General features: G+C 51.9%; 1 protein-coding gene across 1 annotated transcript; it reads right to left on the bottom strand.

The window, feature by feature from the left end:
• Window positions 1–489: 489 nt before the first annotated feature.
• On the bottom strand, window positions 490–27,400 carry LOC142068846 (Fc receptor-like protein 5). Its single transcript, XM_075118936.1, has 5 exons — window positions 27,284–27,400; window positions 6,645–6,710; window positions 2,161–2,484; window positions 1,061–1,357; window positions 490–647 (listed from the first exon to the last, which is right to left on the bottom strand). The coding sequence occupies exons 1-5, from the start codon at window positions 27,312–27,314 to the stop codon at window positions 550–552; spliced, it is 816 nt and encodes a 271-aa protein (XP_074975037.1). The 5' UTR covers window positions 27,315–27,400; the 3' UTR covers window positions 490–549.
• Between the last annotated feature and the right edge of the window lie 108 nt (window positions 27,401–27,508).

Here is a 27,508-nt window from a genome sequence, read left to right as displayed (position 1 = left end):
TGCAGGGATCTGGACACAGAGAATGGCCGACACCCTGTTTCCTGGCAACTGATGGCCTGGGCCCTTCCCCCCCTGCAAGGTGAGAGCTGAAGGGTTGGAGAACAAAGGAATCAGGTGACCACCTGGCCCGGGAAAGGAACAAAGCCCAGAGGAGGAGGGGCTGGAGGGGGTTTTCAGTTTGGGGCTGGCTGGGACATGGAGTGAAGTGCAGACGTGGTTGTCTGGCTCACTGCCCCCCAAATGGACCCAGCTGAGGGGTCCCGTTCTCTGCACCTGCAAGCTCTGTTTTAGACCATGTTCCTGTCGTCTAATAAACCTTCTGTGTTACTGGCTGGCTGAGAGTCACATCTGACTGCGAAGTTGGGGTGCAGGACCCTCTGGCTTCCCCAGGAGCCCCGCCTGAGCGGACTCGCTGTGGGAAGCGCACGGAGGGGCAGAGGATGCTGAATGCTCCGAGGTCAGACCCAGGAAGGTGGAAGCTGTGTGAGCTGCGTGTCCTGAAGACAGGCCGCTCACAGAAAGGCGACTGCCCCAGAGTCCTGACTGGCTTCATGGGGAGCAGTTCCAGAGCATCGCCCAGGGACTCCGTGACAGGAGGTACACGGGGTGCAGGGGGCTCAGGGAGAGGGACGGGGCTGCCGGGGGGGCTGAAAGAGAGAGGAACAATTCCTTGCCCTCAGCGTCCAGCCTCAGAGCTCTCAGCACTGGACACGGGAGGGGCGTTGGGGCGTTGTCCCGATTCGGGGGGGGGGGGGGGGGAATGTGATGCAGCCGAGAGTGGAGCAGATCCCAGTCTAACCACTAGGCAGCACTTCTGCCAGGAAGGGAAGCACAAAGAGAGGGTCCAGCAGAGAAAGTGGCTCCTGCTGGGGGGGCTGCTGCCTTGGGGAAAGGGGGACACCTTGCCAAGCATATGGGGGGCAGAGGGAGCCAGGTGGCTAGTTGGGGGTGAGGTTTGTAGGGAATGGGGGGATCCAGGGCTAGGGAGGTGGGGAGAGACCCCAGGGGAGAGGATACCCCCTATATCCCATTACATCCCTCCCGGGGAAAGAGGCCTCACCTTGCACTGACAGGGACACTGGCCGGCTTCCTTCTGACAGGATATGTCTCCCAAATCGCAGGGTCCAGTACGCACAGGTATACACCCCGGCTTTCCCCATCTCGGCCACGATCTCCAGCCTGGCACCCCCATCTGGGGCGGGGACCTCTTCATGGATCAGCCTCTCCTGTTCCCCGTAGAACCTGTATCCCTGCAGCCTCTTGCCCCCTGGAGCTGAGCACCTGAGGGTCACACGCTCCCCATGGAGATAGAACGGGTGTGGAGGGTGCAGGGAGAGTGTGGGGGCTGCCGGGGGGGCTGAGATAGGGAGAGAGGAGATGACAGGGGGAGGGGAAATGAGGAAGAGTTCGGAGTGAGAAATACCTAGCTGAAGAGCCAATGCCCACCCCCATTGAGGGAGCTGCCCCCTCCCACAGTGAGTCGCCCCCCCCGTGCCTCCAACTGACCGTCCCGTAACCCCCTTCACACCCGGCCCCCCACGTGTACCTGACATAAGCACTCAGTCACTGCACTTGGGGTGCAGCATCCCACTGGGCTGTGGGTGCCAGCCATGCTGCGGGGCAGCAGGATGCAGAGCTGAGGGGCTGGTGGAGAGCAATAGCTGGTGGGGGCTGAACGTTGCTCAGAAGTGAATTGTGGGGGAGACCTTGGAACCTGGGAATCATTGGGGGGAGGGATCATTGGGGGGAGGGATAGCTCAGTGGTTTGAGCATTGGCCTGCTAAACCCAGGGTTGTGAGTTCAATCCTTGAGGGGGCCATTTAGGGATCTGGGGCAAAAATTGGGGATTGGTCCTGCTTTGAGCAGGGGGTTGGACTAGATGACCTCCTGAGGTCCCTTCCAATCCTGATATTCTATGATTCTATGATTGGGGCAGGCTGTGGGGCCCAGGCTGTGGGGCCCAGGCCCCAGTTCCAAGGTCTAAGACTGGCGTGAGGCACCTTCTGGTATAAACACTGGGCCCCACCATAAGCCAGATCAGCCTTGCTCAGCCGGTCTGGCCCCCTCTCTTCCTTCCCCTTGGATCAGCCCCACCAGCCCTATCTCCCCTGGGCGAGGGTAACAAACAGCCCTTTATATACCTGGCCAAAGGGCACTCACCCTGCACGGTTATATAGACCTTGTTACTCTCCGTGGATGGGATCTCCAACCCAGACTCCTTTCTCCAGTATTGGCAGGTGTAGGGCCCCTGGTTCCCCGTCTCGGCCCTGAGCTCCAGCCGGGATGCTCCGGGGGCAGATTGGAGCTCCTCTGGGGTCTGGTCCCCTCTTCTCCTGTAGAATCTGTATCCCGTCACTGCCTCGCCGCTGGGAGCTGAGCAGGTGAGGCAAAACCGCTCCCCCTGGTAATACACAGGGCCCTGGGAGCCCAGAGAGAGTGTGGGGGGCGGCAGGGGGTCTGGAACAGAGGCAGAGGGGGAGAGAGCTGGGGGAGGGAAAAAGGGGCTGGTGAGATCCTGAAAACTGATAAAAACCAGCCACATTTCCCTGCCCGCTGCGCTCCCCCAGCCTAGGAGACAGCACACGGCAGGTAACTCACAGAAGAGATCATCGCTCCCCACCCTGACATCCCACTGCCGCTGGGGGCTGCATTACAGCCTGCGGCCACTGGGGGGTCCTGGTGGGGATGGGGCTGCATTACAGCCTGCGGCCACTGGGGGGTCCTGGTGGGGATGGGGCTGCATTACAGCCTGCGGCCACTGGGGGGTCCTGGTGGGAATGGGGCTGCATTACTGCCTGCTGCCACTGGGGAGTCCTGGGGGGGATGGGGCTGCATTACTGCCTGCTGCCACTGGGGGGTCCTGGTGGGGATGGGGCTGCATTACTGCCTGCTGCCACTGGGGGGTCCTGGGGGGGATGGGGCTGCATTACTGCCTGCTGCCACTGGGGGGTCCTGGTGGGGATGGGGCTGCATTACTGCCTGCTGCCACTGGGGGCTGGGGTGGAAGGGAGGGTATTGGTGAGTTTTGGGGGGTGTCTGTCATCTGCAGCCCCACCATTTATCTAGGGCACCAGGTGGTGCTTGTGGGCATGAGAGACCTGAGCGGAGACCTCCCAGCCCCCACACCCCACATGCCAGGAGAACAGGGCGTCACCAGTCACTGTGATGGAGACAGGGCGGCTCTCGGGGGATGGGCTCTCCTGGCCGTCCTTCTCTGCCCAGTACTTGCAGGTGTAGGTGCCGGCCTGCTCCAGGCCGAGCCGGGGGATCTGGTATCTGCGGGAGGCCTGAGGGGTGGCCCTTAGATCACACATGGACATTATATGATAGAAGAACCAGAATCCCAGCCGCCCGGCCTGCAGGGGGGCCGAGCACGTCAGGGTGACGGAGGATCCTGTCAGGTACCAGGGACCCGGTGGGTGGAGCCGCAGAGTTGGCAGTAAGGTTTCCTCAGAAACAGAGGAGTCTGGGGGGTGGGGGGGCCTGGCATGTGTGTGTAAGCAGTGTCAGGATGAGCTCCACCCTGACATCTGGTGGTGAGGTGTGGCAAGTTGTGGAAAAGAACTTCAGGGGCTGATCTCATTTGCATAGGCACACCCACCCCGCCTAGAATGAGACCGTAGCTGCCCAAATGGTCACTTTGGCTGCTGTGGGATCCCCAGTGTCTCTGTTATTGGGGCAGGAAGAATAAATTGTTATTACCCTGATTATGGGAACTGTGCTTGGAACTGTACGTGGCCTTTTGTTATGATGGAGGGACTCACCATCAACTAAGTAGCACTCGCTAGGTCATGGGTTCCAAAACTCTGTGAATGGAGAGAGGCTGGGGAGAAGCATTAATACTTGGTGGTATGGGCCTCTTGGCGGGGCCTTACATGCTAATTGCACTTCCTCTTCTCTCCACTGTGGAATATCAGAGCTAATTTTGATTTCATTAGGAGTCTAGTTACAGGCTGCTGAGCTCATTTGGGGCTAACAGTGCATCAGCACTGAGGCTCCCCTACTACAAGCTGAAATCACTGAGTGCTGTGTTAAGTAGTGGGGGAGCCTGAAGATATATTGTGGAGCAGTTTGCGGCCGGCTGGAGTGCCTTGTGGACAGGCTGGTGAAGCAGTTCGATGCGGAGCAGTTCGTGGATGGCAGGAGCTGCTTGTGGGCCGCGGAGCAGAGCGAAGGAGTTCGTGGGGCGGCTGGCGGAGCGGAGCGCAGCTATGGAGCGGTCAGCTTCAGATCATGTAAGGTGCCTCTTACCCCCGTCCCATCTCCACCCAGGTTGGGAGGTAAAGCTCCGCAGATAAACTTTCGAACTCTGGGGCTGCCCTGACCAGGGACAGAGACTTTTGGGTCATTGGACTTTTGGGACTTTGGGTGATTTGAGGTTGCCGGACTCAAGAACCAAAGGGAAAGGGCACGCCCCAATTTGCTTGGGGTGGGTTTTTTTGCTCATGGGTTGTGTTACGAATCCTGTTGGTGGTGTTTCCCCAACATAATGCCATATTGTTTCTCTCTGTTATTAAAAGGCTTTTGCTACACTCAGACTATGTGCTTGGGAGAGGGGAAGTATTGCCTCTTGGAGGCGCACAGAGGGGGTGGTATATATTTGTCCCAGGTCACTGGGTGGGGGCTCGAGCCGGTTTTGCATTGTGTTATTGAATGGATCCCCTAGATATTGAACCCGGCCCTTGTTGCTGCCAACTCTGATGGGCAGAAGGGTTGCATGCGGTTAGATCTGTGGGCACAGAGCGGGTGTGGGTGGAGGTAAATCCAAGGCAGACACCTCAAGTCTAGCTGGCAGGATCACCTCGGATCTCCACCCGGTGTCTGAGCTCTCTGCCCTGGCCCCCCACCCTGCTCCTAGGGGATCCTTCCTCCCGGACGGGCCTTGAACTCACGATCTGTGGGTGGTGCCAGGTCCAATGGCGAGAGGCCGCCACCCAGTCAGTGCCACAGCCTGCAGTCCTGGTACGGCTCCTCCAGGACAGGGGTCCCAGCCGTTTGCTGGCTGGGGGATGGTGAGACCCCCTGGGTCTGTCTGTGTCCAGCATCCCCAGGAGAGAGTCTGCTCATCCCGGGCCTGGCTCTGCTGGGAGGGCCCCAGCCCCCCTCCCCCACTCCCCACCCCATGACCTGGGAGTCCCAGAGAAGGAGCCATTGTGGTTGTGGTCAGAACAGACAGCTGGAGAGAGAGACACGAGAAATGGGGGGAGGGGACAAGAGATGGCACTCCCCCAGCCAGCCAGTTCCCCCCATGGGGTCATATTGGAGTTGGTGCTCGATGTGACGAAGCGGGACTGCTCTTAATGTTTCCTCTGAATAGTGTGGGGGTGCCTCAGTTTCCCCTGTGCAGTTCTTAAGTATCTAGGGGGTGGGATAAGGGTGTGTGATCCTTGCAGAGCCCTAGAGGGCAGGTGTGTGCAGGAGTCTGGACACAGAGAATGGCCGACACCCTGTTTCCTGGCCACTGATGGCCTGGGCCCTTCCCCCCTGCAAGGGGAGAGCTAAAGGGTTGGAATCATAGAATCATAGAATATAAGGGTTGGAAGGGACCCCAGAAGGTCATCTAGTCCAACCCCCTGCTCGAAGCAGGACCAATTCCCAGTTAAATCATCCCAGCCAGGGCTTTGTCAAGCCTGACCTTAAAAACCTCTAAGGAAGGAGATTCCACCACCTCCCTAGGTAACGCATTCCAGTGTTTCACCACCCTCTTAGTGAAAAAGTTTTTCCTAATATCCAATCTAAACCTCCCCCACTGCAGCTTGAGACCATTACTCCTCGTTCTGTCATCTGATACCATTGAGAACAGTCTAGAGCCATCCTCTTTGGAACCCCCTTTCAGGTAGTTGAAAGCAGCTATCAAATCCCCCCTCATTCTTCTCTTCTGCAGGCTAAACAATCCCAGCTCCCTCAGCCTCTCCTCATAACTCATGTGTTCCAGACCCCTAATCATTTTTGTTGCCCTTCGCTGGACTCTCTCCAATTTATCCACATCCTTCTTGAAGTGTGGGGCCCAAAACTGGACACAGTACTCCAGATGAGGCCTCACCAATGTCGAATAGAACTGGAGAACTGAGGAATCCGGTGACCTCCTGGCCCAGGAAAGGGACAAAGCCCAGGGGAGGAGGGGCTGGAGGGGGAGTCAGTTTGGGGCTGGCTGGAGACATGGAGTGAAGTGCAGACGTGGTTGTCTGGCTCATTGCCCCCCAAAATGGACCCAGCTGAGGGGTCCTGTTCTCTGCACCTACAAGCTCTGTGTTAGACCATGTTCCTGTCGTCTAATAAACCTTCTGTTTTACTGGCTGGGTGAGAGTCCCATCTGACTGCGGAGTTGGGGGGCAGGACTCTGTGGCCCCGCCTGGGCAGACTCGCTGTGGGAAGCGCACGGAGGAGCAGAGAGGATGCTGAACGCTCCGAGGTCAGACCCAGGAAGGTGGAAGCTGTGTGAGCCGTGTGTCCTGCAGACAGTCTGCTCCCAGAAAGGAGACTTCCCCAGAGTCCTGACTGGCTTCATAGGGAGCAGTTCCAGAGCATCGCCTGGGGACTCCATGACACCCCCTAAAGGGGAAAGGCCCCATGCCCTCCCCCCCCACATCCCCCCCCGAGCCAGCCAGTCCAACAATGACACCCACAGACCCCCATGCACAGACCAGGTGATGAACTGGGTTCCTCGGTCCCCTCGGATGACACCAGCCGGGTGAGGATCTGCAGCCAGGCTGTAAGAGAATAGACAAGAGGGGGGTGAGAGCTCTGGGGTGGGATGGGTAATAAGGGGCAGGATCGAGTGGTGCGGGGCATAGGACTCTGGATACCGGATTTACAGTCCAACCCGGTATGTTACGGGGAGGAGGGGAAAGAAAGAAAGATTGATTGATTCAGTGAATGGGGCTGGGGCTGGACATGGAGGCGGGCTGGCGGATGGTCCGGGGCTGGATATGGAAGAAGGTCGGTGGATGGGCAGAGGCTGGACATGGAGGAGGGTCAGCAGAAGGGGCCAGGGCTGGATACGGAGGAAGGTCGGCCGATGGTCTGGGGCTGGATATGGAGGAAGGTCGGTGGATGGGCTGGGGCTGGACACGGAGGAGGGTCAGCAGAAGGGGCCAGGGCTGGACACAGACGAGTGTCGGTGGATGGGGCTGGGGCTGGACATCAGGACACCTGGGTTCTGGTCCCACAAGAGCTGGTCCTGGGAAAGTCTCAGGTTCAACAGCCTGTCAGGGGGTCGCAGGCCGGGCTCCTGGCAGGCTGCAGGGGATCCTGGGCTCCCAGGCCCGCAGATGTGGGGCAGCCCTGCCAGGCCCGGCCTTCCCGCTGCCTGCCGGGGAACCAGCGGGCCCTGAAGCCCACCAGCTCTGGGGGAAGAGCCCCCTGCTTGGCAGGGCCTCCTGACCTGCTGTGTGAAACTGACACAATTTTTGTCAGTTTCACTATGTGTATTCACAAGGGGGGCCCTGATCCATGTCTGTGCAGAGCGCGGCACAAGGTGGGGTCCCTGATTGTGGCCAGGGTCTGGGCAGAGCCTGGTCTGACGGGGTCTGTTGCTCTAGGAAACTCCCCATCAAACAACACACTTAGGCTCCATGCTGCAGCTCCCTGCACAGCAGCACACACTGTGCTGCAGGGCAATGGGGAAACTGAGGCAGGGCCTCACCCAGTGGAGAATAACCAACTGCAGAAGGGGGTGCCAGCCCCCATGAGCTCAAGGAAGGGACCACTGCCTTTGGGGAGCAGGGAAAAGCCCTGGGGAGGGGGATCCAGGTGGGTGTGAGGGGCACCATCCAGAGTCTGCCTGTGGGGAATTGAACATGCTGAAAACAGGCTCCAGTCCTCTTAGTCTCTGAGGAACCCAGGCGTCCGAGGTGCGGAGAGCTGACGGAGGGAGAGAGGGAATGAGACAGGGGCCGAAGGAGGGGAGCAGAAGGTGACTAGGGGAGAAAGAACAGACACAAGAGGGAATCAAACAGGTGCCGAAGGAGGGGTGCAGAAGGTGTTACCTAGCAGCTCTGTGTTCTTGGGGAACTGGGGCGCAGTACCCAGCCTGTCTGACACACGAATGACCACCCCCCAGCCTCTGCTTGAACCAAATGTGCATCAGAAGAAAGGCTTACAAAAAGCAATGAAAAGGCAGTGGGAGACACACCTAAACCCCTGGGGAAAGGGTGACAATATTAGGGAAACTCCCCTAGGCTCATTTGCGTGGAAGATGGGACAAGGAGGCATCTCCATTAGCATACAGAATGGAGAACAGAGATTCCAAGGCAAGAACCGCACTGAACGCTGGGACCAGAAAACCAGGGAAGCGCACTGCATAATGGGGGATCTCTGCTCCAGATGTTAATGGACCCATGTCTGCACACACCCAGCTCAGTGGTTATCAGACCAATTCTAGTAATCAATCCTTTATTGGTATCCAAAATAGCAAAGCTCCTGTCAAGGTTCCTCCCCCACTCTGAACTCTAGGGTACAGATGTGGGGACCTGCATGAAAAACCTCCTAAGCTTATCTTTACCAGCTTAGGTCAAAACTTCCCCAAGGTACAAAATATTACACCCGTTATCCTTGGAATGGCCGCTACCACCACCAAACTAATACTGGTTACTGGGGAAGAGCTGTTTGGACGCGTCCTTCCCCCCAAAATACTTCCCAAAACCTTGCACCCCACTTCCTGGACGAGGTTTGGTAAAAAGCCTCACCAATTTGCTTAGGTGACTACAGATCCAGACCCTTGGATCTTAAGAACAATGAACAATCCTCCCAACACTTGCACCCCCCCTTTCCTGGGAAATGTTGGATAAAAAGCCTCACCAATTTGCATAGGTGACCACAGACCCAAACCCTTGGATCTGAGAACAATGAAAAAAGCATTCAGTGTTTTACAAGAAGACTTTTAATAAAAAATAGCAGTAAATAGAAATGAAGAAATCCCCCCTGTAAAATCAGGATGGTAGATATCTTACAGGGTAATTAGATTCAAAAACATAGAGAACCCCTCTAGGCAAAACCTTAAGTTACAAAAAAGATATACAGACAGAAATAGTTATTCTATTCAGCACAATTCTTTTCTCAGCCATTTAAAGAAATCATAATCTAACACATACCTAGCTAGATTACTTACTAAAAGTTCTAAGCCTCCATTCCTGTTCTGTCCCTGGCCAAGACGACTACAGACAGACACAGACCCTTTGTTTCTCTCCCTCCTCCCAGCTTTTGAAAGTATCTTGTCTCCTCATTGGTCATTTTGGTCAGGTGCCAGCGAGGTTACCTTTAGCTTCTTAACCCTTTACAGGTGAGAGGAGCTTTCCCCTGGCCAGGAGGGATTTCAAAGGGGTTTACCCTTCCCTTTATATTTATGACAGCTCCCTAATTGCATTGTGAGCTCCCTCCGAGGAACACCGCCCATAGCAAGGAATGATCAGCTCCCATTGTCTAGCCTGAACAAAACAACTTTGGTATCCTCCCTTGAGCCATGAGTTTACACACAAACAAATCTAGTCTTCTCCCTTGAACCACTGTTCTTTCCCTAGAAACCCCCCTACCCACGCTCAAGTAAGTGTTCTGATGCCTGGATCCAAACTCTGCAGCAGTTCCACTGGGACTTCATCTTCTCCGGACTGATCGTGCTGGGGGCTCTGCCTGTCTCCAGCCCTCCGGACCCTCAGCTACCACCAACACCTGGGACCCCTGATCCATTCCAGCTTCATGGAGTGGTGAGACCCCAGCTCTCTCTCTCTCTCGAGGTGTAGCCTTCTGACCCTGACTTGTGTGATCAGTTATAGTTTTCTAAACATGATTTTTATAATCAAGTTTAAGTTAGATTTAATATTATTTTTTCCCGGTTTTGTTTGTTTGGCTCCCCGATGGTTATTACCTGGCAGTAAATAACTCTCATGATTAAGCTGATTGCTTCTCTCTCTTTCTGTCTCTCTCTCCCCTCATGGGTGGCTTTTTTTTTTGGTTTCCTCATTTGCTCTGCAGCAACGCTCCTCGTACCTAAGCTGAAAGATCCCCGCAGCGCCCACAAATCCTGGGGGGTTTGCTCATCAAGTGGGTTCCTGCCAGAACGATTGTAACGTGAAAGTGGAGATAGGAACGTGCTGAGCCTGGGACGTATGAGGGTGGCAGCTTGGAAGTGCTGCTCGACCCAGCCTGCTGAGTCCAGGGACATATAAGGGGTCAGCTCGGGAGTGCTGATTAACCGGGTCCTCTCAGATGCACTCTGTTAGTGTGTGTGTGTTCATCTGATTCTGGGGCTGGAAGAACCCAGCCCTGGGGAACCTCGGTCCTGCAGGATGGCTCCATTGGGAGGGGACTTGCAGCAGGTAGAAGTAGAGCTTTGTATAGAAATACAGAACGCCCCCCCCCAAAAAAAGTAACCCTAATAAATGAGTGTACCGCAAAGTAACAGGCAAAACTGGTAACAAAGGTGACTTTGGGACAGGCCACTTTTGGATAGCATCCACTTTGGCCTGTAGGGGGCTGATAGTTCCTTGACCCACCTGGTGTCCAAGGTAAGTCACTCTGTTTAGGCCTATTTGACACTTAGCCTTAACAGTTAGTCCTGCCTCCCTTATGCGCTCAAGGACTTTTTGTAGATGTTCCAGGTGGTCTGCCCAGGAATCCGAAAATATGGCCACATCATCAAGGTAGGCGACTGCATATTCTCCTAATCCCGCTAGGAGACCATCTACAAGTCTTTGGAAAGTGGCGGGTGCATTTCGCAGCCCGAAAGGGAGTACATTAAATTCATACAGCCCGAGATGTGTGATGAAGGCTGACCTTTCCTTGGCAGATTCATCTAGCGGTACCTGCCAGTACCCCTTGGTTAAGTCCAAGGTAGAGATGAACTGGGCCCGTCCCAGTTTCTCTAATAGTTCATCTGTGCGTGGCATGGGATAGTTGTCTGGGTGAGTTACAGCATTTAGCTTACGGTAGTCCACGCAAAAACGTATCTCCCCATCTGGTTTGGGAACTAGAACCACTGGAGATGCCCATGCACTTTCAGAGGGGCGGATTACCCCCATCTGTAACATATCCTGGATCTCCCGTTCTATAGCAGTTTTAGCTTGAGGAGACACCCGGTAAGGTTGGACCCTAATTGGGTGAGCATTACCTGTGTCAATGGAGTGATATGCCCGTTCAGTCAGTCCTGGGGTGGCTGAGAACGTTGGCGCGTAGCTAGTGCACAGCTCCTGGATCTGCTGTCGCTGCATACGCCCAAGGGTCATGGAGAGGTTCACCTCTTCCACACCACCAGCACATTTCCCTTCGTAGTAAACACCTTCAGGCCACTCAGCGTCGTCTCCTCCCTGGGCTGTAAACTGACAAACCTTTAATTCTCTGGATCGATTAGAAGAGCTGAGAGGCGGTGGGTTGCTCCGTGCCGCCGTCCAAGCTCTCTGGAGGCTTTCATCTGCTTCCTGTTCGGTCTGGAACTGTTCCCTTGATGCTGGAGACATCAGTTCCTCATGGGATTGTGGACCTAGGCTTGGTCCCTCTGGAAGCGATATAGGGGATGGAGCTGTTTCTGTTGACTGTGAACCGCTCTCCGCTGGTGCACTATGTTGGGATTCAGGCTCCGGCTGAGCCTCTTGGGTCGGGTTATCGGCTGCTGCCAGTTCAGGTTCGGTGGGGCCCTCTGGTGTTGAGGTTGCAAGTACTGGATTCAGTGCTGACACGGGGTCTGGTGTTGGTTGTTCGGCTGGTTCCGGTTCTGGGACTGGTTCCGTCTGGGTCTCTGGGACTGGATCCACTACTGCTGTTGCAGACATTGGCCTGGGGTCCAGGTCCATCACCTCTGGCTGGGTCCTGATAGAAGTTTCCGGAACAGAGCTAGGCCTCACGGCTTGTTTAGCCTGGCTGCGGGTGACCATTCCCACCCTCTTGGCCTGCTTCACATGATTGGCCAAGTCTTCCCCCAACAGCATGGGGATGGGATAATCATCATAGACTGCAAAAGTCCACATTCCTGACCAGCCCTTGTACTGGACAGGCAACTTGGCTGTAGGCAAATTGAAAGAGTTGGACTTGAAGGGTTGAATCGTCACTTGGATCTCTGGGTTGATTAAATTGGGGTCCACTAAGGAAGCATGGATAGCTGACACTTGTGCTCCGGTGTCCCTCCATGCGGTGACCTTCTTCCCGCCCACACTCACAGTTTCCCTCCGCTCCAAGGGTATCTGGGAGGTATCTGGGCCTGTGGACCTCTGGTGTGATTCCGGTGCAATGAACTGTAATCTGTTGGGGTTCTTGGGGCAGTTGGCCTTTACATGCCCCAGCTCGTTACACTTAAAACATCGTCCAGCTGACGGGTCACTGGGGCGAGGAGGGTTGCTGGAGAACGGGGTGGTGGGACGATAAGGGGTCTGGAGGGTTCTTTGGGAGGTAGGTGGGGCTTTGGGCGGCCCCCGGTAATAGGGTGTGGTCTGGGGTGGTCCCTTCTGGTCTCCGCTCCAACTGCGACCAGTTTTCTTCTTCTCTGCCACCTCCACCCATCTGGCTCCAATCTCTCCTGCCTCAATTACAGTTTTGGGTTTCCCATCTAGGATGTATCTTTCTATTTCCTCAGGAACACCCTCTAAGAATTGTTCCATTTGCATTAGGAAGGGCAAATTTACTGGAGATTCAACACTTGCTCCCGATATCCAGGCATCCCAATGTTTTACAATGTGGTAGGCATGTCGGGTAAATGACATGTCTGGTTTCCACCTTAGGGCTCTGAACCTCTGACGAGACTGCTCGGGTGTTATCCCCATTCTGACTCTCGCCTTGGATTTAAACAGTTCATACTTGTTCATGTGTTCTTTAGGCATTTCAGCCGCCACCTCAGCTAAGGGTCCACTGAGCTGCGGCCTCAGCTCTACCATGTATTGGTCAGTAGAGATGTTGTACCCAAGGCAGGCCCTTTCGAAGTTCTCTAAGAAGGCCTCAGTATCATCACCTGCCTTGTAGGTGGGGAACTTTCTGGGATGGGAAGTGGTACCTGGAGAAGGATTGCTAGGGTTTGTTGGTATATTCTGCTGGGCCTTTATCCTCTCCATCTCCTCCACATGCTTCCTCTCTTTTTCCTTCTCCTCCTCCACATGCTTCCTCTCTTTTTCCCTCTCCTCCTCCACATGCTTCCTTGCCTCCATTTCCCTCTTGTGGGCAGCCTCTTGGTGTTGTTCTGCCTCCCTTTCTTGTTCCTTCTTCAGCTGCATGAGTTCTATCGGTCTTTCATGTTCCCTTTGTCTTTCCTCAGCCTGAAATTTGGCTAATTCGAGCTGTAGTCGAGCCGCGGATTTTGCCATTCTAACCTCTCTGTTTTTACTAACTTTACACCCGAGGTTTAGAAATAAACAAACAAAACTTGGCTGTAAAATTTTGCTGTGCTGGAATAGAATACCTATTCTCTGATAGTGATTGTCAGCCTACCGAAAAAGACAATTCCCTTGTCTCTGCTCTGGGCCCAAATTAAAGCAAAAAACCTCCAACTACTTGGAAACCTGCTTACCCAGCCCAAAGGAAAAAAAAAAATTTCTTTTCAAACCTGTGCTCCTTGTAAAACAACAAAAAAAAAAAAATCAAAATCCTAAAAAAAACCCTGCCACTTTTGTCTCCAGGCAAATGGGTAGAGCACACCCCCCCTATTTACTTTTAGGAAGAAAAGAAAAAAAAAAAACCTCTGGGTTGGAAGACTGTGAATTTCCCTGCAGGAGTTAAGTACCCTGCCTCCAGGCAAAGAAAACCTGCAATTCACAAGATAATCCCCTTTTGTCTCTGCTTGGCCACAAAGCAGAGAGAAACCAAGCTGCTTTCAGTTTCAAAGCTGCTTTCTGGACTTTCTTTCCAAAGAAAAAAAAATTTCCTTTTTAAAATCTGTATTTCTAGTTCAAAAAATCTCAACTGGATCTCAAATGATTTCAGGTTAATCCCACCACTGTGCCACCATGTCAAGGTTCCTCCCCCACTCTGAACTCTAGGGTACAGATGTGGGGACCTGCATGAAAAACCTCCTAAGCTTATCTTTACCAGCTTAGGTCAAAACTTCCCCAAGGTACAAAATATTACACCCGTTATCCTTGGAATGGCCGCTACCACCACCAAACTAATACTGGTTACTGGGGAAGAGCTGTTTGGACGCGTCCTTCCCCCCAAAATACTTCCCAAAACCTTGCACCCCACTTCCTGGACGAGGTTTGGTAAAAAGCCTCACCAATTTGCTTAGGTGACCACAGACCCAAACCCTTGGATCTGAGAACAATGAAAAAAGCATTCAGTGTTTTACAAGAAGACTTTTAATAAAAAATAGCAGTAAATAGAAATGAAGAAATCCCCCCTGTAAAATCAGGATGGTAGATATCTTACAGGGTAATTAGATTCAAAAACATAGAGAACCCCTCTAGGCAAAACCTTAAGTTACAAAAAAGATATACAGACAGAAATAGTTATTCTATTCAGCACAATTCTTTTCTCAGCCATTTAAAGAAATCATAATCTAACACATACCTAGCTAGATTACTTACTAAAAGTTCTAAGCCTCCATTCCTGTTCTGTCCCTGGCCAAGACGACTACAGACAGACACAGACCCTTTGTTTCTCTCCCTCCTCCCAGCTTTTGAAAGTATCTTGTCTCCTCATTGGTCATTTTGGTCAGGTGCCAGCGAGGTTACCTTTAGCTTCTTAACCCTTTACAGGTGAGAGGAGCTTTCCCCTGGCCAGGAGGGATTTCAAAGGGGTTTACCCTTCCCTTTATATTTATGACAGCTCCCTAATTGCATTGTGAGCTCCCTCCGAGGAACACCGCCCATAGCAAGGAATGATCAGCTCCCATTGTCTAGCCTGAACAAAACAACTTTGGTATCCTCCCTTGAGCCATGAGTTTACACACAAACAAATCTAGTCTTCTCCCTTGAACCACTGTTCTTTCCCTAGAAACCCCCCTACCCACGCTCAAGTAAGTGTTCTGATGCCTGGATCCAAACTCTGCAGCAGTTCCACTGGGACTTCATCTTCTCCGGACTGATCGTGCTGGGGGCTCTGCCTGTCTCCAGCCCTCCGGACCCTCAGCTACCACCAACACCTGGGACCCCTGATCCATTCCAGCTTCATGGAGTGGTGAGACCCCAGCTCTCTCTCTCTCTCGAGGTGTAGCCTTCTGACCCTGACTTGTGTGATCAGTTATAGTTTTCTAAACATGATTTTTATAATCAAGTTTAAGTTAGATTTAATATTATTTTTTCCCGGTTTTGTTTGTTTGGCTCCCCGATGGTTATTACCTGGCAGTAAATAACTCTCATGATTAAGCTGATTGCTTCTCTCTCTTTCTGTCTCTCTCTCCCCTCATGGGTGGCTTTTTTTTTTGGTTTCCTCATTTGCTCTGCAGCAACGCTCCTCGTACCTAAGCTGAAAGATCCCCGCAGCGCCCACAAATCCTGGGGGGTTTGCTCATCAAGTGGGTTCCTGCCAGAACGATTGTAACGTGAAAGTGGAGATAGGAACGTGCTGAGCCTGGGACGTATGAGGGTGGCAGCTTGGAAGTGCTGCTCGACCCAGCCTGCTGAGTCCAGGGACATATAAGGGGTCAGCTCGGGAGTGCTGATTAACCGGGTCCTCTCAGATGCACTCTGTTAGTGTGTGTGTGTTCATCTGATTCTGGGGCTGGAAGAACCCAGCCCTGGGGAACCTCGGTCCTGCAGGATGGCTCCATTGGGAGGGGACTTGCAGCAGGTAGAAGTAGAGCTTTGTATAGAAATACAGAACGCCCCCCCCCCAAAAAAAGTAACCCTAATAAATGAGTGTACCGCAAAGTAACAGGCAAAACTGGTAACAAAGGTGACTTTGGGACAGGCCACTTTTGGATAGCATCCACTTTGGCCTGTAGGGGGCTGATAGTTCCTTGACCCACCTGGTGTCCAAGGTAAGTCACTCTGTTTAGGCCTATTTGACACTTAGCCTTAACAGTTAGTCCTGCCTCCCTTATGCGCTCAAGGACTTTTTGTAGATGTTCCAGGTGGTCTGCCCAGGAATCCGAAAATATGGCCACATCATCAAGGTAGGCGACTGCATATTCTCCTAATCCCGCTAGGAGACCATCTACAAGTCTTTGGAAAGTGGCGGGTGCATTTCGCAGCCCGAAAGGGAGTACATTAAATTCATACAGCCCGAGATGTGTGATGAAGGCTGACCTTTCCTTGGCAGATTCATCTAGCGGTACCTGCCAGTACCCCTTGGTTAAGTCCAAGGTAGAGATGAACTGGGCCCGTCCCAGTTTCTCTAATAGTTCATCTGTGCGTGGCATGGGATAGTTGTCTGGGTGAGTTACAGCATTTAGCTTACGGTAGTCCACGCAAAAACGTATCTCCCCATCTGGTTTGGGAACTAGAACCACTGGAGATGCCCATGCACTTTCAGAGGGGCGGATTACCCCCATCTGTAACATATCCTGGATCTCCCGTTCTATAGCAGTTTTAGCTTGAGGAGACACCCGGTAAGGTTGGACCCTAATTGGGTGAGCATTACCTGTGTCAATGGAGTGATATGCCCGTTCAGTCAGTCCTGGGGTGGCTGAGAACGTTGGCGCGTAGCTAGTGCACAGCTCCTGGATCTGCTGTCGCTGCATACGCCCAAGGGTCATGGAGAGGTTCACCTCTTCCACACCACCAGCACATTTCCCTTCGTAGTAAACACCTTCAGGCCACTCAGCGTCGTCTCCTCCCTGGGCTGTAAACTGACAAACCTTTAATTCTCTGGATCGATTAGAAGAGCTGAGAGGCGGTGGGTTGCTCCGTGCCGCCGTCCAAGCTCTCTGGAGGCTTTCATCTGCTTCCTGTTCGGTCTGGAACTGTTCCCTTGATGCTGGAGACATCAGTTCCTCATGGGATTGTGGACCTAGGCTTGGTCCCTCTGGAAGCGATATAGGGGATGGAGCTGTTTCTGTTGACTGTGAACCGCTCTCCGCTGGTGCACTATGTTGGGATTCAGGCTCCGGCTGAGCCTCTTGGGTCGGGTTATCGGCTGCTGCCAGTTCAGGTTCGGTGGGGCCCTCTGGTGTTGAGGTTGCAAGTACTGGATTCAGTGCTGACACGGGGTCTGGTGTTGGTTGTTCGGCTGGTTCCGGTTCTGGGACTGGTTCCGTCTGGGTCTCTGGGACTGGATCCACTACTGCTGTTGCAGACATTGGCCTGGGGTCCAGGTCCATCACCTCTGGCTGGGTCCTGATAGAAGTTTCCGGAACAGAGCTAGGCCTCACGGCTTGTTTAGCCTGGCTGCGGGTGACCATTCCCACCCTCTTGGCCTGCTTCACATGATTGGCCAAGTCTTCCCCCAACAGCATGGGGATGGGATAATCATCATAGACTGCAAAAGTCCACATTCCTGACCAGCCCTTGTACTGGACAGGCAACTTGGCTGTAGGCAAATTGAAAGAGTTGGACTTGAAGGGTTGAATCGTCACTTGGATCTCTGGGTTGATTAAATTGGGGTCCACTAAGGAAGCATGGATAGCTGACACTTGTGCTCCGGTGTCCCTCCATGCGGTGACCTTCTTCCCGCCCACACTCACAGTTTCCCTCCGCTCCAAGGGTATCTGGGAGGTATCTGGGCCTGTGGACCTCTGGTGTGATTCCGGTGCAATGAACTGTAATCTGTTGGGGTTCTTGGGGCAGTTGGCCTTTACATGCCCCAGCTCGTTACACTTAAAACATCGTCCAGCTGACGGGTCACTGGGGCGAGGAGGGTTGCTGGAGAACGGGGTGGTGGGACGATAAGGGGTCTGGAGGGTTCTTTGGGAGGTAGGTGGGGCTTTGGGCGGCCCCCGGTAATAGGGTGTGGTCTGGGGTGGTCCCTTCTGGTCTCCGCTCCAACTGCGACCAGTTTTCTTCTTCTCTGCCACCTCCACCCATCTGGCTCCAATCTCTCCTGCCTCAATTACAGTTTTGGGTTTCCCATCTAGGATGTATCTTTCTATTTCCTCAGGAACACCCTCTAAGAATTGTTCCATTTGCATTAGGAAGGGCAAATTTACTGGAGATTCAACACTTGCTCCCGATATCCAGGCATCCCAATGTTTTACAATGTGGTAGGCATGTCGGGTAAATGACATGTCTGGTTTCCACCTTAGGGCTCTGAACCTCTGACGAGACTGCTCGGGTGTTATCCCCATTCTGACTCTCGCCTTGGATTTAAACAGTTCATACTTGTTCATGTGTTCTTTAGGCATTTCAGCCGCCACCTCAGCTAAGGGTCCACTGAGCTGCGGCCTCAGCTCTACCATGTATTGGTCAGTAGAGATGTTGTACCCAAGGCAGGCCCTTTCGAAGTTCTCTAAGAAGGCCTCAGTATCATCACCTGCCTTGTAGGTGGGGAACTTTCTGGGATGGGAAGTGGTACCTGGAGAAGGATTGCTAGGGTTTGTTGGTATATTCTGCTGGGCCTTTATCCTCTCCATCTCCTCCACATGCTTCCTCTCTTTTTCCTTCTCCTCCTCCACATGCTTCCTCTCTTTTTCCCTCTCCTCCTCCACATGCTTCCTTGCCTCCATTTCCCTCTTGTGGGCAGCCTCTTGGTGTTGTTCTGCCTCCCTTTCTTGTTCCTTCTTCAGCTGCATGAGTTCTATCGGTCTTTCATGTTCCCTTTGTCTTTCCTCAGCCTGAAATTTGGCTAATTCGAGCTGTAGTCGAGCCGCGGATTTTGCCATTCTAACCTCTCTGTTTTTACTAACTTTACACCCGAGGTTTAGAAATAAACAAACAAAACTTGGCTGTAAAATTTTGCTGTGCTGGAATAGAATACCTATTCTCTGATAGTGATTGTCAGCCTACCGAAAAAGACAATTCCCTTGTCTCTGCTCTGGGCCCAAATTAAAGCAAAAAACCTCCAACTACTTGGAAACCTGCTTACCCAGCCCAAAGGAAAAAAAAAAATTTCTTTTCAAACCTGTGCTCCTTGTAAAACAACAAAAAAAAAAAAATCAAAATCCTAAAAAAAACCCTGCCACTTTTGTCTCCAGGCAAATGGGTAGAGCACACCCCCCCTATTTACTTTTAGGAAGAAAAGAAAAAAAAAAAACCTCTGGGTTGGAAGACTGTGAATTTCCCTGCAGGAGTTAAGTACCCTGCCTCCAGGCAAAGAAAACCTGCAATTCACAAGATAATCCCCTTTTGTCTCTGCTTGGCCACAAAGCAGAGAGAAACCAAGCTGCTTTCAGTTTCAAAGCTGCTTTCTGGACTTTCTTTCCAAAGAAAAAAAAATTTCCTTTTTAAAATCTGTATTTCTAGTTCAAAAAATCTCAACTGGATCTCAAATGATTTCAGGTTAATCCCACCACTGTGCCACCATGTCAAGGTTCCTCCCCCACTCTGAACTCTAGGGTACAGATGTGGGGACCTGCATGAAAAACCTCCTAAGCTTATCTTTACCAGCTTAGGTCAAAACTTCCCCAAGGTACAAAATATTACACCCGTTATCCTTGGAATGGCCGCTACCACCACCAAACTAATACTGGTTACTGGGGAAGAGCTGTTTGGACGCGTCCTTCCCCCCAAAATACTTCCCAAAACCTTGCACCCCACTTCCTGGACGAGGTTTGGTAAAAAGCCTCACCAATTTGCTTAGGTGACCACAGACCCAAACCCTTGGATCTGAGAACAATGAAAAAAGCATTCAGTGTTTTACAAGAAGACTTTTAATAAAAAATAGCAGTAAATAGAAATGAAGAAATCCCCCCTGTAAAATCAGGATGGTAGATATCTTACAGGGTAATTAGATTCAAAAACATAGAGAACCCCTCTAGGCAAAACCTTAAGTTACAAAAAAGATATACAGACAGAAATAGTTATTCTATTCAGCACAGTTCTTTTCTCAGCCATTTAAAGAAATCATAATCTAACACATACCTAGCTAGATTACTTACTAAAAGTTCTAAGCCTCCATTCCTGTTCTGTCCCTGGCCAAGACGACTACAGACAGACACAGACCCTTTGTTTCTCTCCCTCCTCCCAGCTTTTGAAAGTATCTTGTCTCCTCATTGGTCATTTTGGTCAGGTGCCAGCGAGGTTACCTTTAGCTTCTTAACCCTTTACAGGTGAGAGGAGCTTTCCCCTGGCCAGGAGGGATTTCAAAGGGGTTTACCCTTCCCTTTATATTTATGACAGCTCCCTAATTGCATTGTGAGCTCCCTCCGAGGAACACCGCCCATAGCAAGGAATGATCAGCTCCCATTGTCTAGCCTGAACAAAACAACTTTGGTATCCTCCCTTGAGCCATGAGTTTACACACAAACAAATCTAGTCTTCTCCCTTGAACCACTGTTCTTTCCCTAGAAACCCCCCTACCCACGCTCAAGTAAGTGTTCTGATGCCTGGATCCAAACTCTGCAGCAGTTCCACTGGGACTTCATCTTCTCCGGACTGATCGTGCTGGGGGCTCTGCCTGTCTCCAGCCCTCCGGACCCTCAGCTACCACCAACACCTGGGACCCCTGATCCATTCCAGCTTCATGGAGTGGTGAGACCCCAGCTCTCTCTCTCTCTCGAGGTGTAGCCTTCTGACCCTGACTTGTGTGATCAGTTATAGTTTTCTAAACATGATTTTTATAATCAAGTTTAAGTTAGATTTAATATTATTTTTTCCCGGTTTTGTTTGTTTGGCTCCCCGATGGTTATTACCTGGCAGTAAATAACTCTCATGATTAAGCTGATTGCTTCTCTCTCTTTCTGTCTCTCTCTCCCCTCATGGGTGGCTTTTTTTTTTGGTTTCCTCATTTGCTCTGCAGCAACGCTCCTCGTACCTAAGCTGAAAGATCCCCGCAGCGCCCACAAATCCTGGGGGGTTTGCTCATCAAGTGGGTTCCTGCCAGAACGATTGTAACGTGAAAGTGGAGATAGGAACGTGCTGAGCCTGGGACGTATGAGGGTGGCAGCTTGGAAGTGCTGCTCGACCCAGCCTGCTGAGTCCAGGGACATATAAGGGGTCAGCTCGGGAGTGCTGATTAACCGGGTCCTCTCAGATGCACTCTGTTAGTGTGTGTGTGTTCATCTGATTCTGGGGCTGGAAGAACCCAGCCCTGGGGAACCTCGGTCCTGCAGGATGGCTCCATTGGGAGGGGACTTGCAGCAGGTAGAAGTAGAGCTTTGTATAGAAATACAGAACGCCCCCCCCCCAAAAAAAGTAACCCTAATAAATGAGTGTACCGCAAAGTAACAGGCAAAACTGGTAACAAAGGTGACTTTGGGACAGGCCACTTTTGGATAGCATCCACTTTGGCCTGTAGGGGGCTGATAGTTCCTTGACCCACCTGGTGTCCAAGGTAAGTCACTCTGTTTAGGCCTATTTGACACTTAGCCTTAACAGTTAGTCCTGCCTCCCTTATGCGCTCAAGGACTTTTTGTAGATGTTCCAGGTGGTCTGCCCAGGAATCCGAAAATATGGCCACATCATCAAGGTAGGCGACTGCATATTCTCCTAATCCCGCTAGGAGACCATCTACAAGTCTTTGGAAAGTGGCGGGTGCATTTCGCAGCCCGAAAGGGAGTACATTAAATTCATACAGCCCGAGATGTGTGATGAAGGCTGACCTTTCCTTGGCAGATTCATCTAGCGGTACCTGCCAGTACCCCTTGGTTAAGTCCAAGGTAGAGATGAACTGGGCCCGTCCCAGTTTCTCTAATAGTTCATCTGTGCGTGGCATGGGATAGTTGTCTGGGTGAGTTACAGCATTTAGCTTACGGTAGTCCACGCAAAAACGTATCTCCCCATCTGGTTTGGGAACTAGAACCACTGGAGATGCCCATGCACTTTCAGAGGGGCGGATTACCCCCATCTGTAACATATCCTGGATCTCCCGTTCTATAGCAGTTTTAGCTTGAGGAGACACCCGGTAAGGTTGGACCCTAATTGGGTGAGCATTACCTGTGTCAATGGAGTGATATGCCCGTTCAGTCAGTCCTGGGGTGGCTGAGAACGTTGGCGCGTAGCTAGTGCACAGCTCCTGGATCTGCTGTCGCTGCATACGCCCAAGGGTCATGGAGAGGTTCACCTCTTCCACACCACCAGCACATTTCCCTTCGTAGTAAACACCTTCAGGCCACTCAGCGTCGTCTCCTCCCTGGGCTGTAAACTGACAAACCTTTAATTCTCTGGATCGATTAGAAGAGCTGAGAGGCGGTGGGTTGCTCCGTGCCGCCGTCCAAGCTCTCTGGAGGCTTTCATCTGCTTCCTGTTCGGTCTGGAACTGTTCCCTTGATGCTGGAGACATCAGTTCCTCATGGGATTGTGGACCTAGGCTTGGTCCCTCTGGAAGCGATATAGGGGATGGAGCTGTTTCTGTTGACTGTGAACCGCTCTCCGCTGGTGCACTATGTTGGGATTCAGGCTCCGGCTGAGCCTCTTGGGTCGGGTTATCGGCTGCTGCCAGTTCAGGTTCGGTGGGGCCCTCTGGTGTTGAGGTTGCAAGTACTGGATTCAGTGCTGACACGGGGTCTGGTGTTGGTTGTTCGGCTGGTTCCGGTTCTGGGACTGGTTCCGTCTGGGTCTCTGGGACTGGATCCACTACTGCTGTTGCAGACATTGGCCTGGGGTCCAGGTCCATCACCTCTGGCTGGGTCCTGATAGAAGTTTCCGGAACAGAGCTAGGCCTCACGGCTTGTTTAGCCTGGCTGCGGGTGACCATTCCCACCCTCTTGGCCTGCTTCACATGATTGGCCAAGTCTTCCCCCAACAGCATGGGGATGGGATAATCATCATAGACTGCAAAAGTCCACATTCCTGACCAGCCCTTGTACTGGACAGGCAACTTGGCTGTAGGCAAATTGAAAGAGTTGGACTTGAAGGGTTGAATCGTCACTTGGATCTCTGGGTTGATTAAATTGGGGTCCACTAAGGAAGCATGGATAGCTGACACTTGTGCTCCGGTGTCCCTCCATGCGGTGACCTTCTTCCCGCCCACACTCACAGTTTCCCTCCGCTCCAAGGGTATCTGGGAGGTATCTGGGCCTGTGGACCTCTGGTGTGATTCCGGTGCAATGAACTGTAATCTGTTGGGGTTCTTGGGGCAGTTGGCCTTTACATGCCCCAGCTCGTTACACTTAAAACATCGTCCAGCTGACGGGTCACTGGGGCGAGGAGGGTTGCTGGAGAACGGGGTGGTGGGACGATAAGGGGTCTGGAGGGTTCTTTGGGAGGTAGGTGGGGCTTTGGGCGGCCCCCGGTAATAGGGTGTGGTCTGGGGTGGTCCCTTCTGGTCTCCGCTCCAACTGCGACCAGTTTTCTTCTTCTCTGCCACCTCCACCCATCTGGCTCCAATCTCTCCTGCCTCAATTACAGTTTTGGGTTTCCCATCTAGGATGTATCTTTCTATTTCCTCAGGAACACCCTCTAAGAATTGTTCCATTTGCATTAGGAAGGGCAAATTTACTGGAGATTCAACACTTGCTCCCGATATCCAGGCATCCCAATGTTTTACAATGTGGTAGGCATGTCGGGTAAATGACATGTCTGGTTTCCACCTTAGGGCTCTGAACCTCTGACGAGACTGCTCGGGTGTTATCCCCATTCTGACTCTCGCCTTGGATTTAAACAGTTCATACTTGTTCATGTGTTCTTTAGGCATTTCAGCCGCCACCTCAGCTAAGGGTCCACTGAGCTGCGGCCTCAGCTCTACCATGTATTGGTCAGTAGAGATGTTGTACCCAAGGCAGGCCCTTTCGAAGTTCTCTAAGAAGGCCTCAGTATCATCACCTGCCTTGTAGGTGGGGAACTTTCTGGGATGGGAAGTGGTACCTGGAGAAGGATTGCTAGGGTTTGTTGGTATATTCTGCTGGGCCTTTATCCTCTCCATCTCCTCCACATGCTTCCTCTCTTTTTCCTTCTCCTCCTCCACATGCTTCCTCTCTTTTTCCCTCTCCTCCTCCACATGCTTCCTTGCCTCCATTTCCCTCTTGTGGGCAGCCTCTTGGTGTTGTTCTGCCTCCCTTTCTTGTTCCTTCTTCAGCTGCATGAGTTCTATCGGTCTTTCATGTTCCCTTTGTCTTTCCTCAGCCTGAAATTTGGCTAATTCGAGCTGTAGTCGAGCCGCGGATTTTGCCATTCTAACCTCTCTGTTTTTACTAACTTTACACCCGAGGTTTAGAAATAAACAAACAAAACTTGGCTGTAAAATTTTGCTGTGCTGGAATAGAATACCTATTCTCTGATAGTGATTGTCAGCCTACCGAAAAAGACAATTCCCTTGTCTCTGCTCTGGGCCCAAATTAAAGCAAAAAACCTCCAACTACTTGGAAACCTGCTTACCCAGCCCAAAGGAAAAAAAAAAATTTCTTTTCAAACCTGTGCTCCTTGTAAAACAACAACAAAAAAAAAATCAAAATCCTAAAAAAAACCCTGCCACTTTTGTCTCCAGGCAAATGGGTAGAGCACACCCCCCCTATTTACTTTTAGGAAGAAAAGAAAAAAAAAAAACCTCTGGGTTGGAAGACTGTGAATTTCCCTGCAGGAGTTAAGTACCCTGCCTCCAGGCAAAGAAAACCTGCAATTCACAAGATAATCCCCTTTTGTCTCTGCTTGGCCACAAAGCAGAGAGAAACCAAGCTGCTTTCAGTTTCAAAGCTGCTTTCTGGACTTTCTTTCCAAAGAAAAAAAAATTTCCTTTTTAAAATCTGTATTTCTAGTTCAAAAAATCTCAACTGGATCTCAAATGATTTCAGGTTAATCCCACCACTGTGCCACCATGTCAAGGTTCCTCCCCCACTCTGAACTCTAGGGTACAGATGTGGGGACCTGCATGAAAAACCTCCTAAGCTTATCTTTACCAGCTTAGGTCAAAACTTCCCCAAGGTACAAAATATTACACCCGTTATCCTTGGAATGGCCGCTACCACCACCAAACTAATACTGGTTACTGGGGAAGAGCTGTTTGGACGCGTCCTTCCCCCCAAAATACTTCCCAAAACCTTGCACCCCACTTCCTGGACGAGGTTTGGTAAAAAGCCTCACCAATTTGCTTAGGTGACCACAGACCCAAACCCTTGGATCTGAGAACAATGAAAAAAGCATTCAGTGTTTTACAAGAAGACTTTTAATAAAAAATAGCAGTAAATAGAAATGAAGAAATCCCCCCTGTAAAATCAGGATGGTAGATATCTTACAGGGTAATTAGATTCAAAAACATAGAGAACCCCTCTAGGCAAAACCTTAAGTTACAAAAAAGATATACAGACAGAAATAGTTATTCTATTCAGCACAATTCTTTTCTCAGCCATTTAAAGAAATCATAATCTAACACATACCTAGCTAGATTACTTACTAAAAGTTCTAAGCCTCCATTCCTGTTCTGTCCCTGGCCAAGACGACTACAGACAGACACAGACCCTTTGTTTCTCTCCCTCCTCCCAGCTTTTGAAAGTATCTTGTCTCCTCATTGGTCATTTTGGTCAGGTGCCAGCGAGGTTACCTTTAGCTTCTTAACCCTTTACAGGTGAGAGGAGCTTTCCCCTGGCCAGGAGGGATTTCAAAGGGGTTTACCCTTCCCTTTATATTTATGACAGCTCCCTAATTGCATTGTGAGCTCCCTCCGAGGAACACCGCCCATAGCAAGGAATGATCAGCTCCCATTGTCTAGCCTGAACAAAACAACTTTGGTATCCTCCCTTGAGCCATGAGTTTACACACAAACAAATCTAGTCTTCTCCCTTGAACCACTGTTCTTTCCCTAGAAACCCCCCTACCCACGCTCAAGTAAGTGTTCTGATGCCTGGATCCAAACTCTGCAGCAGTTCCACTGGGACTTCATCTTCTCCGGACTGATCGTGCTGGGGGCTCTGCCTGTCTCCAGCCCTCCGGACCCTCAGCTACCACCAACACCTGGGACCCCTGATCCATTCCAGCTTCATGGAGTGGTGAGACCCCAGCTCTCTCTCTCTCTCGAGGTGTAGCCTTCTGACCCTGACTTGTGTGATCAGTTATAGTTTTCTAAACATGATTTTTATAATCAAGTTTAAGTTAGATTTAATATTATTTTTTCCCGGTTTTGTTTGTTTGGCTCCCCGATGGTTATTACCTGGCAGTAAATAACTCTCATGATTAAGCTGATTGCTTCTCTCTCTTTCTGTCTCTCTCTCCCCTCATGGGTGGCTTTTTTTTTTGGTTTCCTCATTTGCTCTGCAGCAACGCTCCTCGTACCTAAGCTGAAAGATCCCTGCAGCGCCCACAAATCCTGGGGGGTTTGCTCATCAAGTGGGTTCCTGCCAGAACGATTGTAACGTGAAAGTGGAGATAGGAACGTGCTGAGCCTGGGACGTATGAGGGTGGCAGCTTGGAAGTGCTGCTCGACCCAGCCTGCTGAGTCCAGGGACATATAAGGGGTCAGCTCGGGAGTGCTGATTAACCGGGTCCTCTCAGATGCACTCTGTTAGTGTGTGTGTGTTCATCTGATTCTGGGGCTGGAAGAACCCAGCCCTGGGGAACCTCGGTCCTGCAGGATGGCTCCATTGGGAGGGGACTTGCAGCAGGGAGAAGTAGAGCTTTGTATAGAAATACAGAACGCCCCCCCCCCCAAAAAGTAACCCTAATAAATGAGTGTACCGCAAAGTAACAGGCAAAACTGGTAACAAAGGTGACGAGAGAAAGAACAGACACAGAGAGGGTGAGACAGGAAAGAGGAGGACTGCGGAGGTCGCGTGGGATTTATTGATTGTTTTGTGGACACAATCGGGTCCAGCCAAACCACAGAGTCTTATCAGCCATGCTTAAGGTGCAAAGACTCGCAGGAAACGGAGTCATTTTACAGCCCACACCAAAGTGTATCCTGGTTTGGGGGATGGAACCAGAGCGGAAGGAAGAAGGAGACAAGAGGGAACAGGCCGGAGGGGGTGAGGGGTGTGAGTGGGAGGAAGAGATGGAGAGAGAATGAAAGTGGGTGAAGGAGGAGAAAGACAGAAACAAATTGTAGAGTGTGACAAAGAGCAGAGAGTGAATGAGGCAGGGGCTGAAGGAGGGGGCAGAGGGGAAGGGGGAATGAGGCAGGGGCTGAAGGAGGGGGCAGAAGGGAAGGGGGAATGAGGCAGGGGCTGAAGGAGGGGGGCAGAGGGGAAGGGGGAACGAGGCAGGGGCTGAAGGAGGGGGGCAGAGGGGAAGGGAGAACGAGGCAGGGGCTGAAGGAGGGGGGCAGAGGGGAAGGGGGAACGAGGCAGGGGCTGAAGGACGGGGGCAGAGGGGAAGGGGGGGCAGAGGGGAAGGGGGAACGAGGCAGGGGCTGAAGAGGGGGCAGAGGGGAAGGGGGAACGAGACAGGGGCTGAAGCCGGGTCGGGGGGTCACTCACCCAGCACTGGGAGAAGGTCAGTTAGCTCCATACTGGGTTGAACTGGCTGAGGCTGGGAGCTGCATCCCCCGCGCCCGGCCCTGGCTCTCTGCTGACAGCAGCCGGGGCCCCGGGGCCGCTCTCGATGCAGCGAGAGGAAGTACTGTCCGAGGGACGCAGCCACCGCCCCGCCCCAGCACCGAGGCGTCAAGCGCTGCGGGCTCAGAGCCAGGCTGACCACGGCCC

This window comes from Caretta caretta, chromosome 13 (genome assembly GCF_965140235.1).
Source record: "Caretta caretta isolate rCarCar2 chromosome 13, rCarCar1.hap1, whole genome shotgun sequence".
In the NCBI taxonomy this organism is placed as follows: domain Eukaryota; kingdom Metazoa; phylum Chordata; order Testudines; family Cheloniidae; genus Caretta; species Caretta caretta.
This window is presented reverse-complemented; position numbering and strand designations above follow the sequence as displayed.

Excerpts from the sequence above, each read along its gene's own strand:
- LOC142068846 (XM_075118936.1), bottom strand. The coding sequence starts at position 27,314 with ATGGAGCTAACTGACCTTCTCCCAGTGCTGG. Across the intron at positions 6,711-27,283 it reads TGACCTTCTCCCAGTGCTGG|CCTGGCTGCAGATCCTCACC; the intron begins GTGAGTGACCCC and ends ATTCTCTTACAG. Across the intron at positions 1,358-2,160 it reads GGTCTATATAACCGTGCAGG|CCCCCCCGGCAGCCCCCACA; the intron begins GTGAGTGCCCTT and ends TCCCTATCTCAG.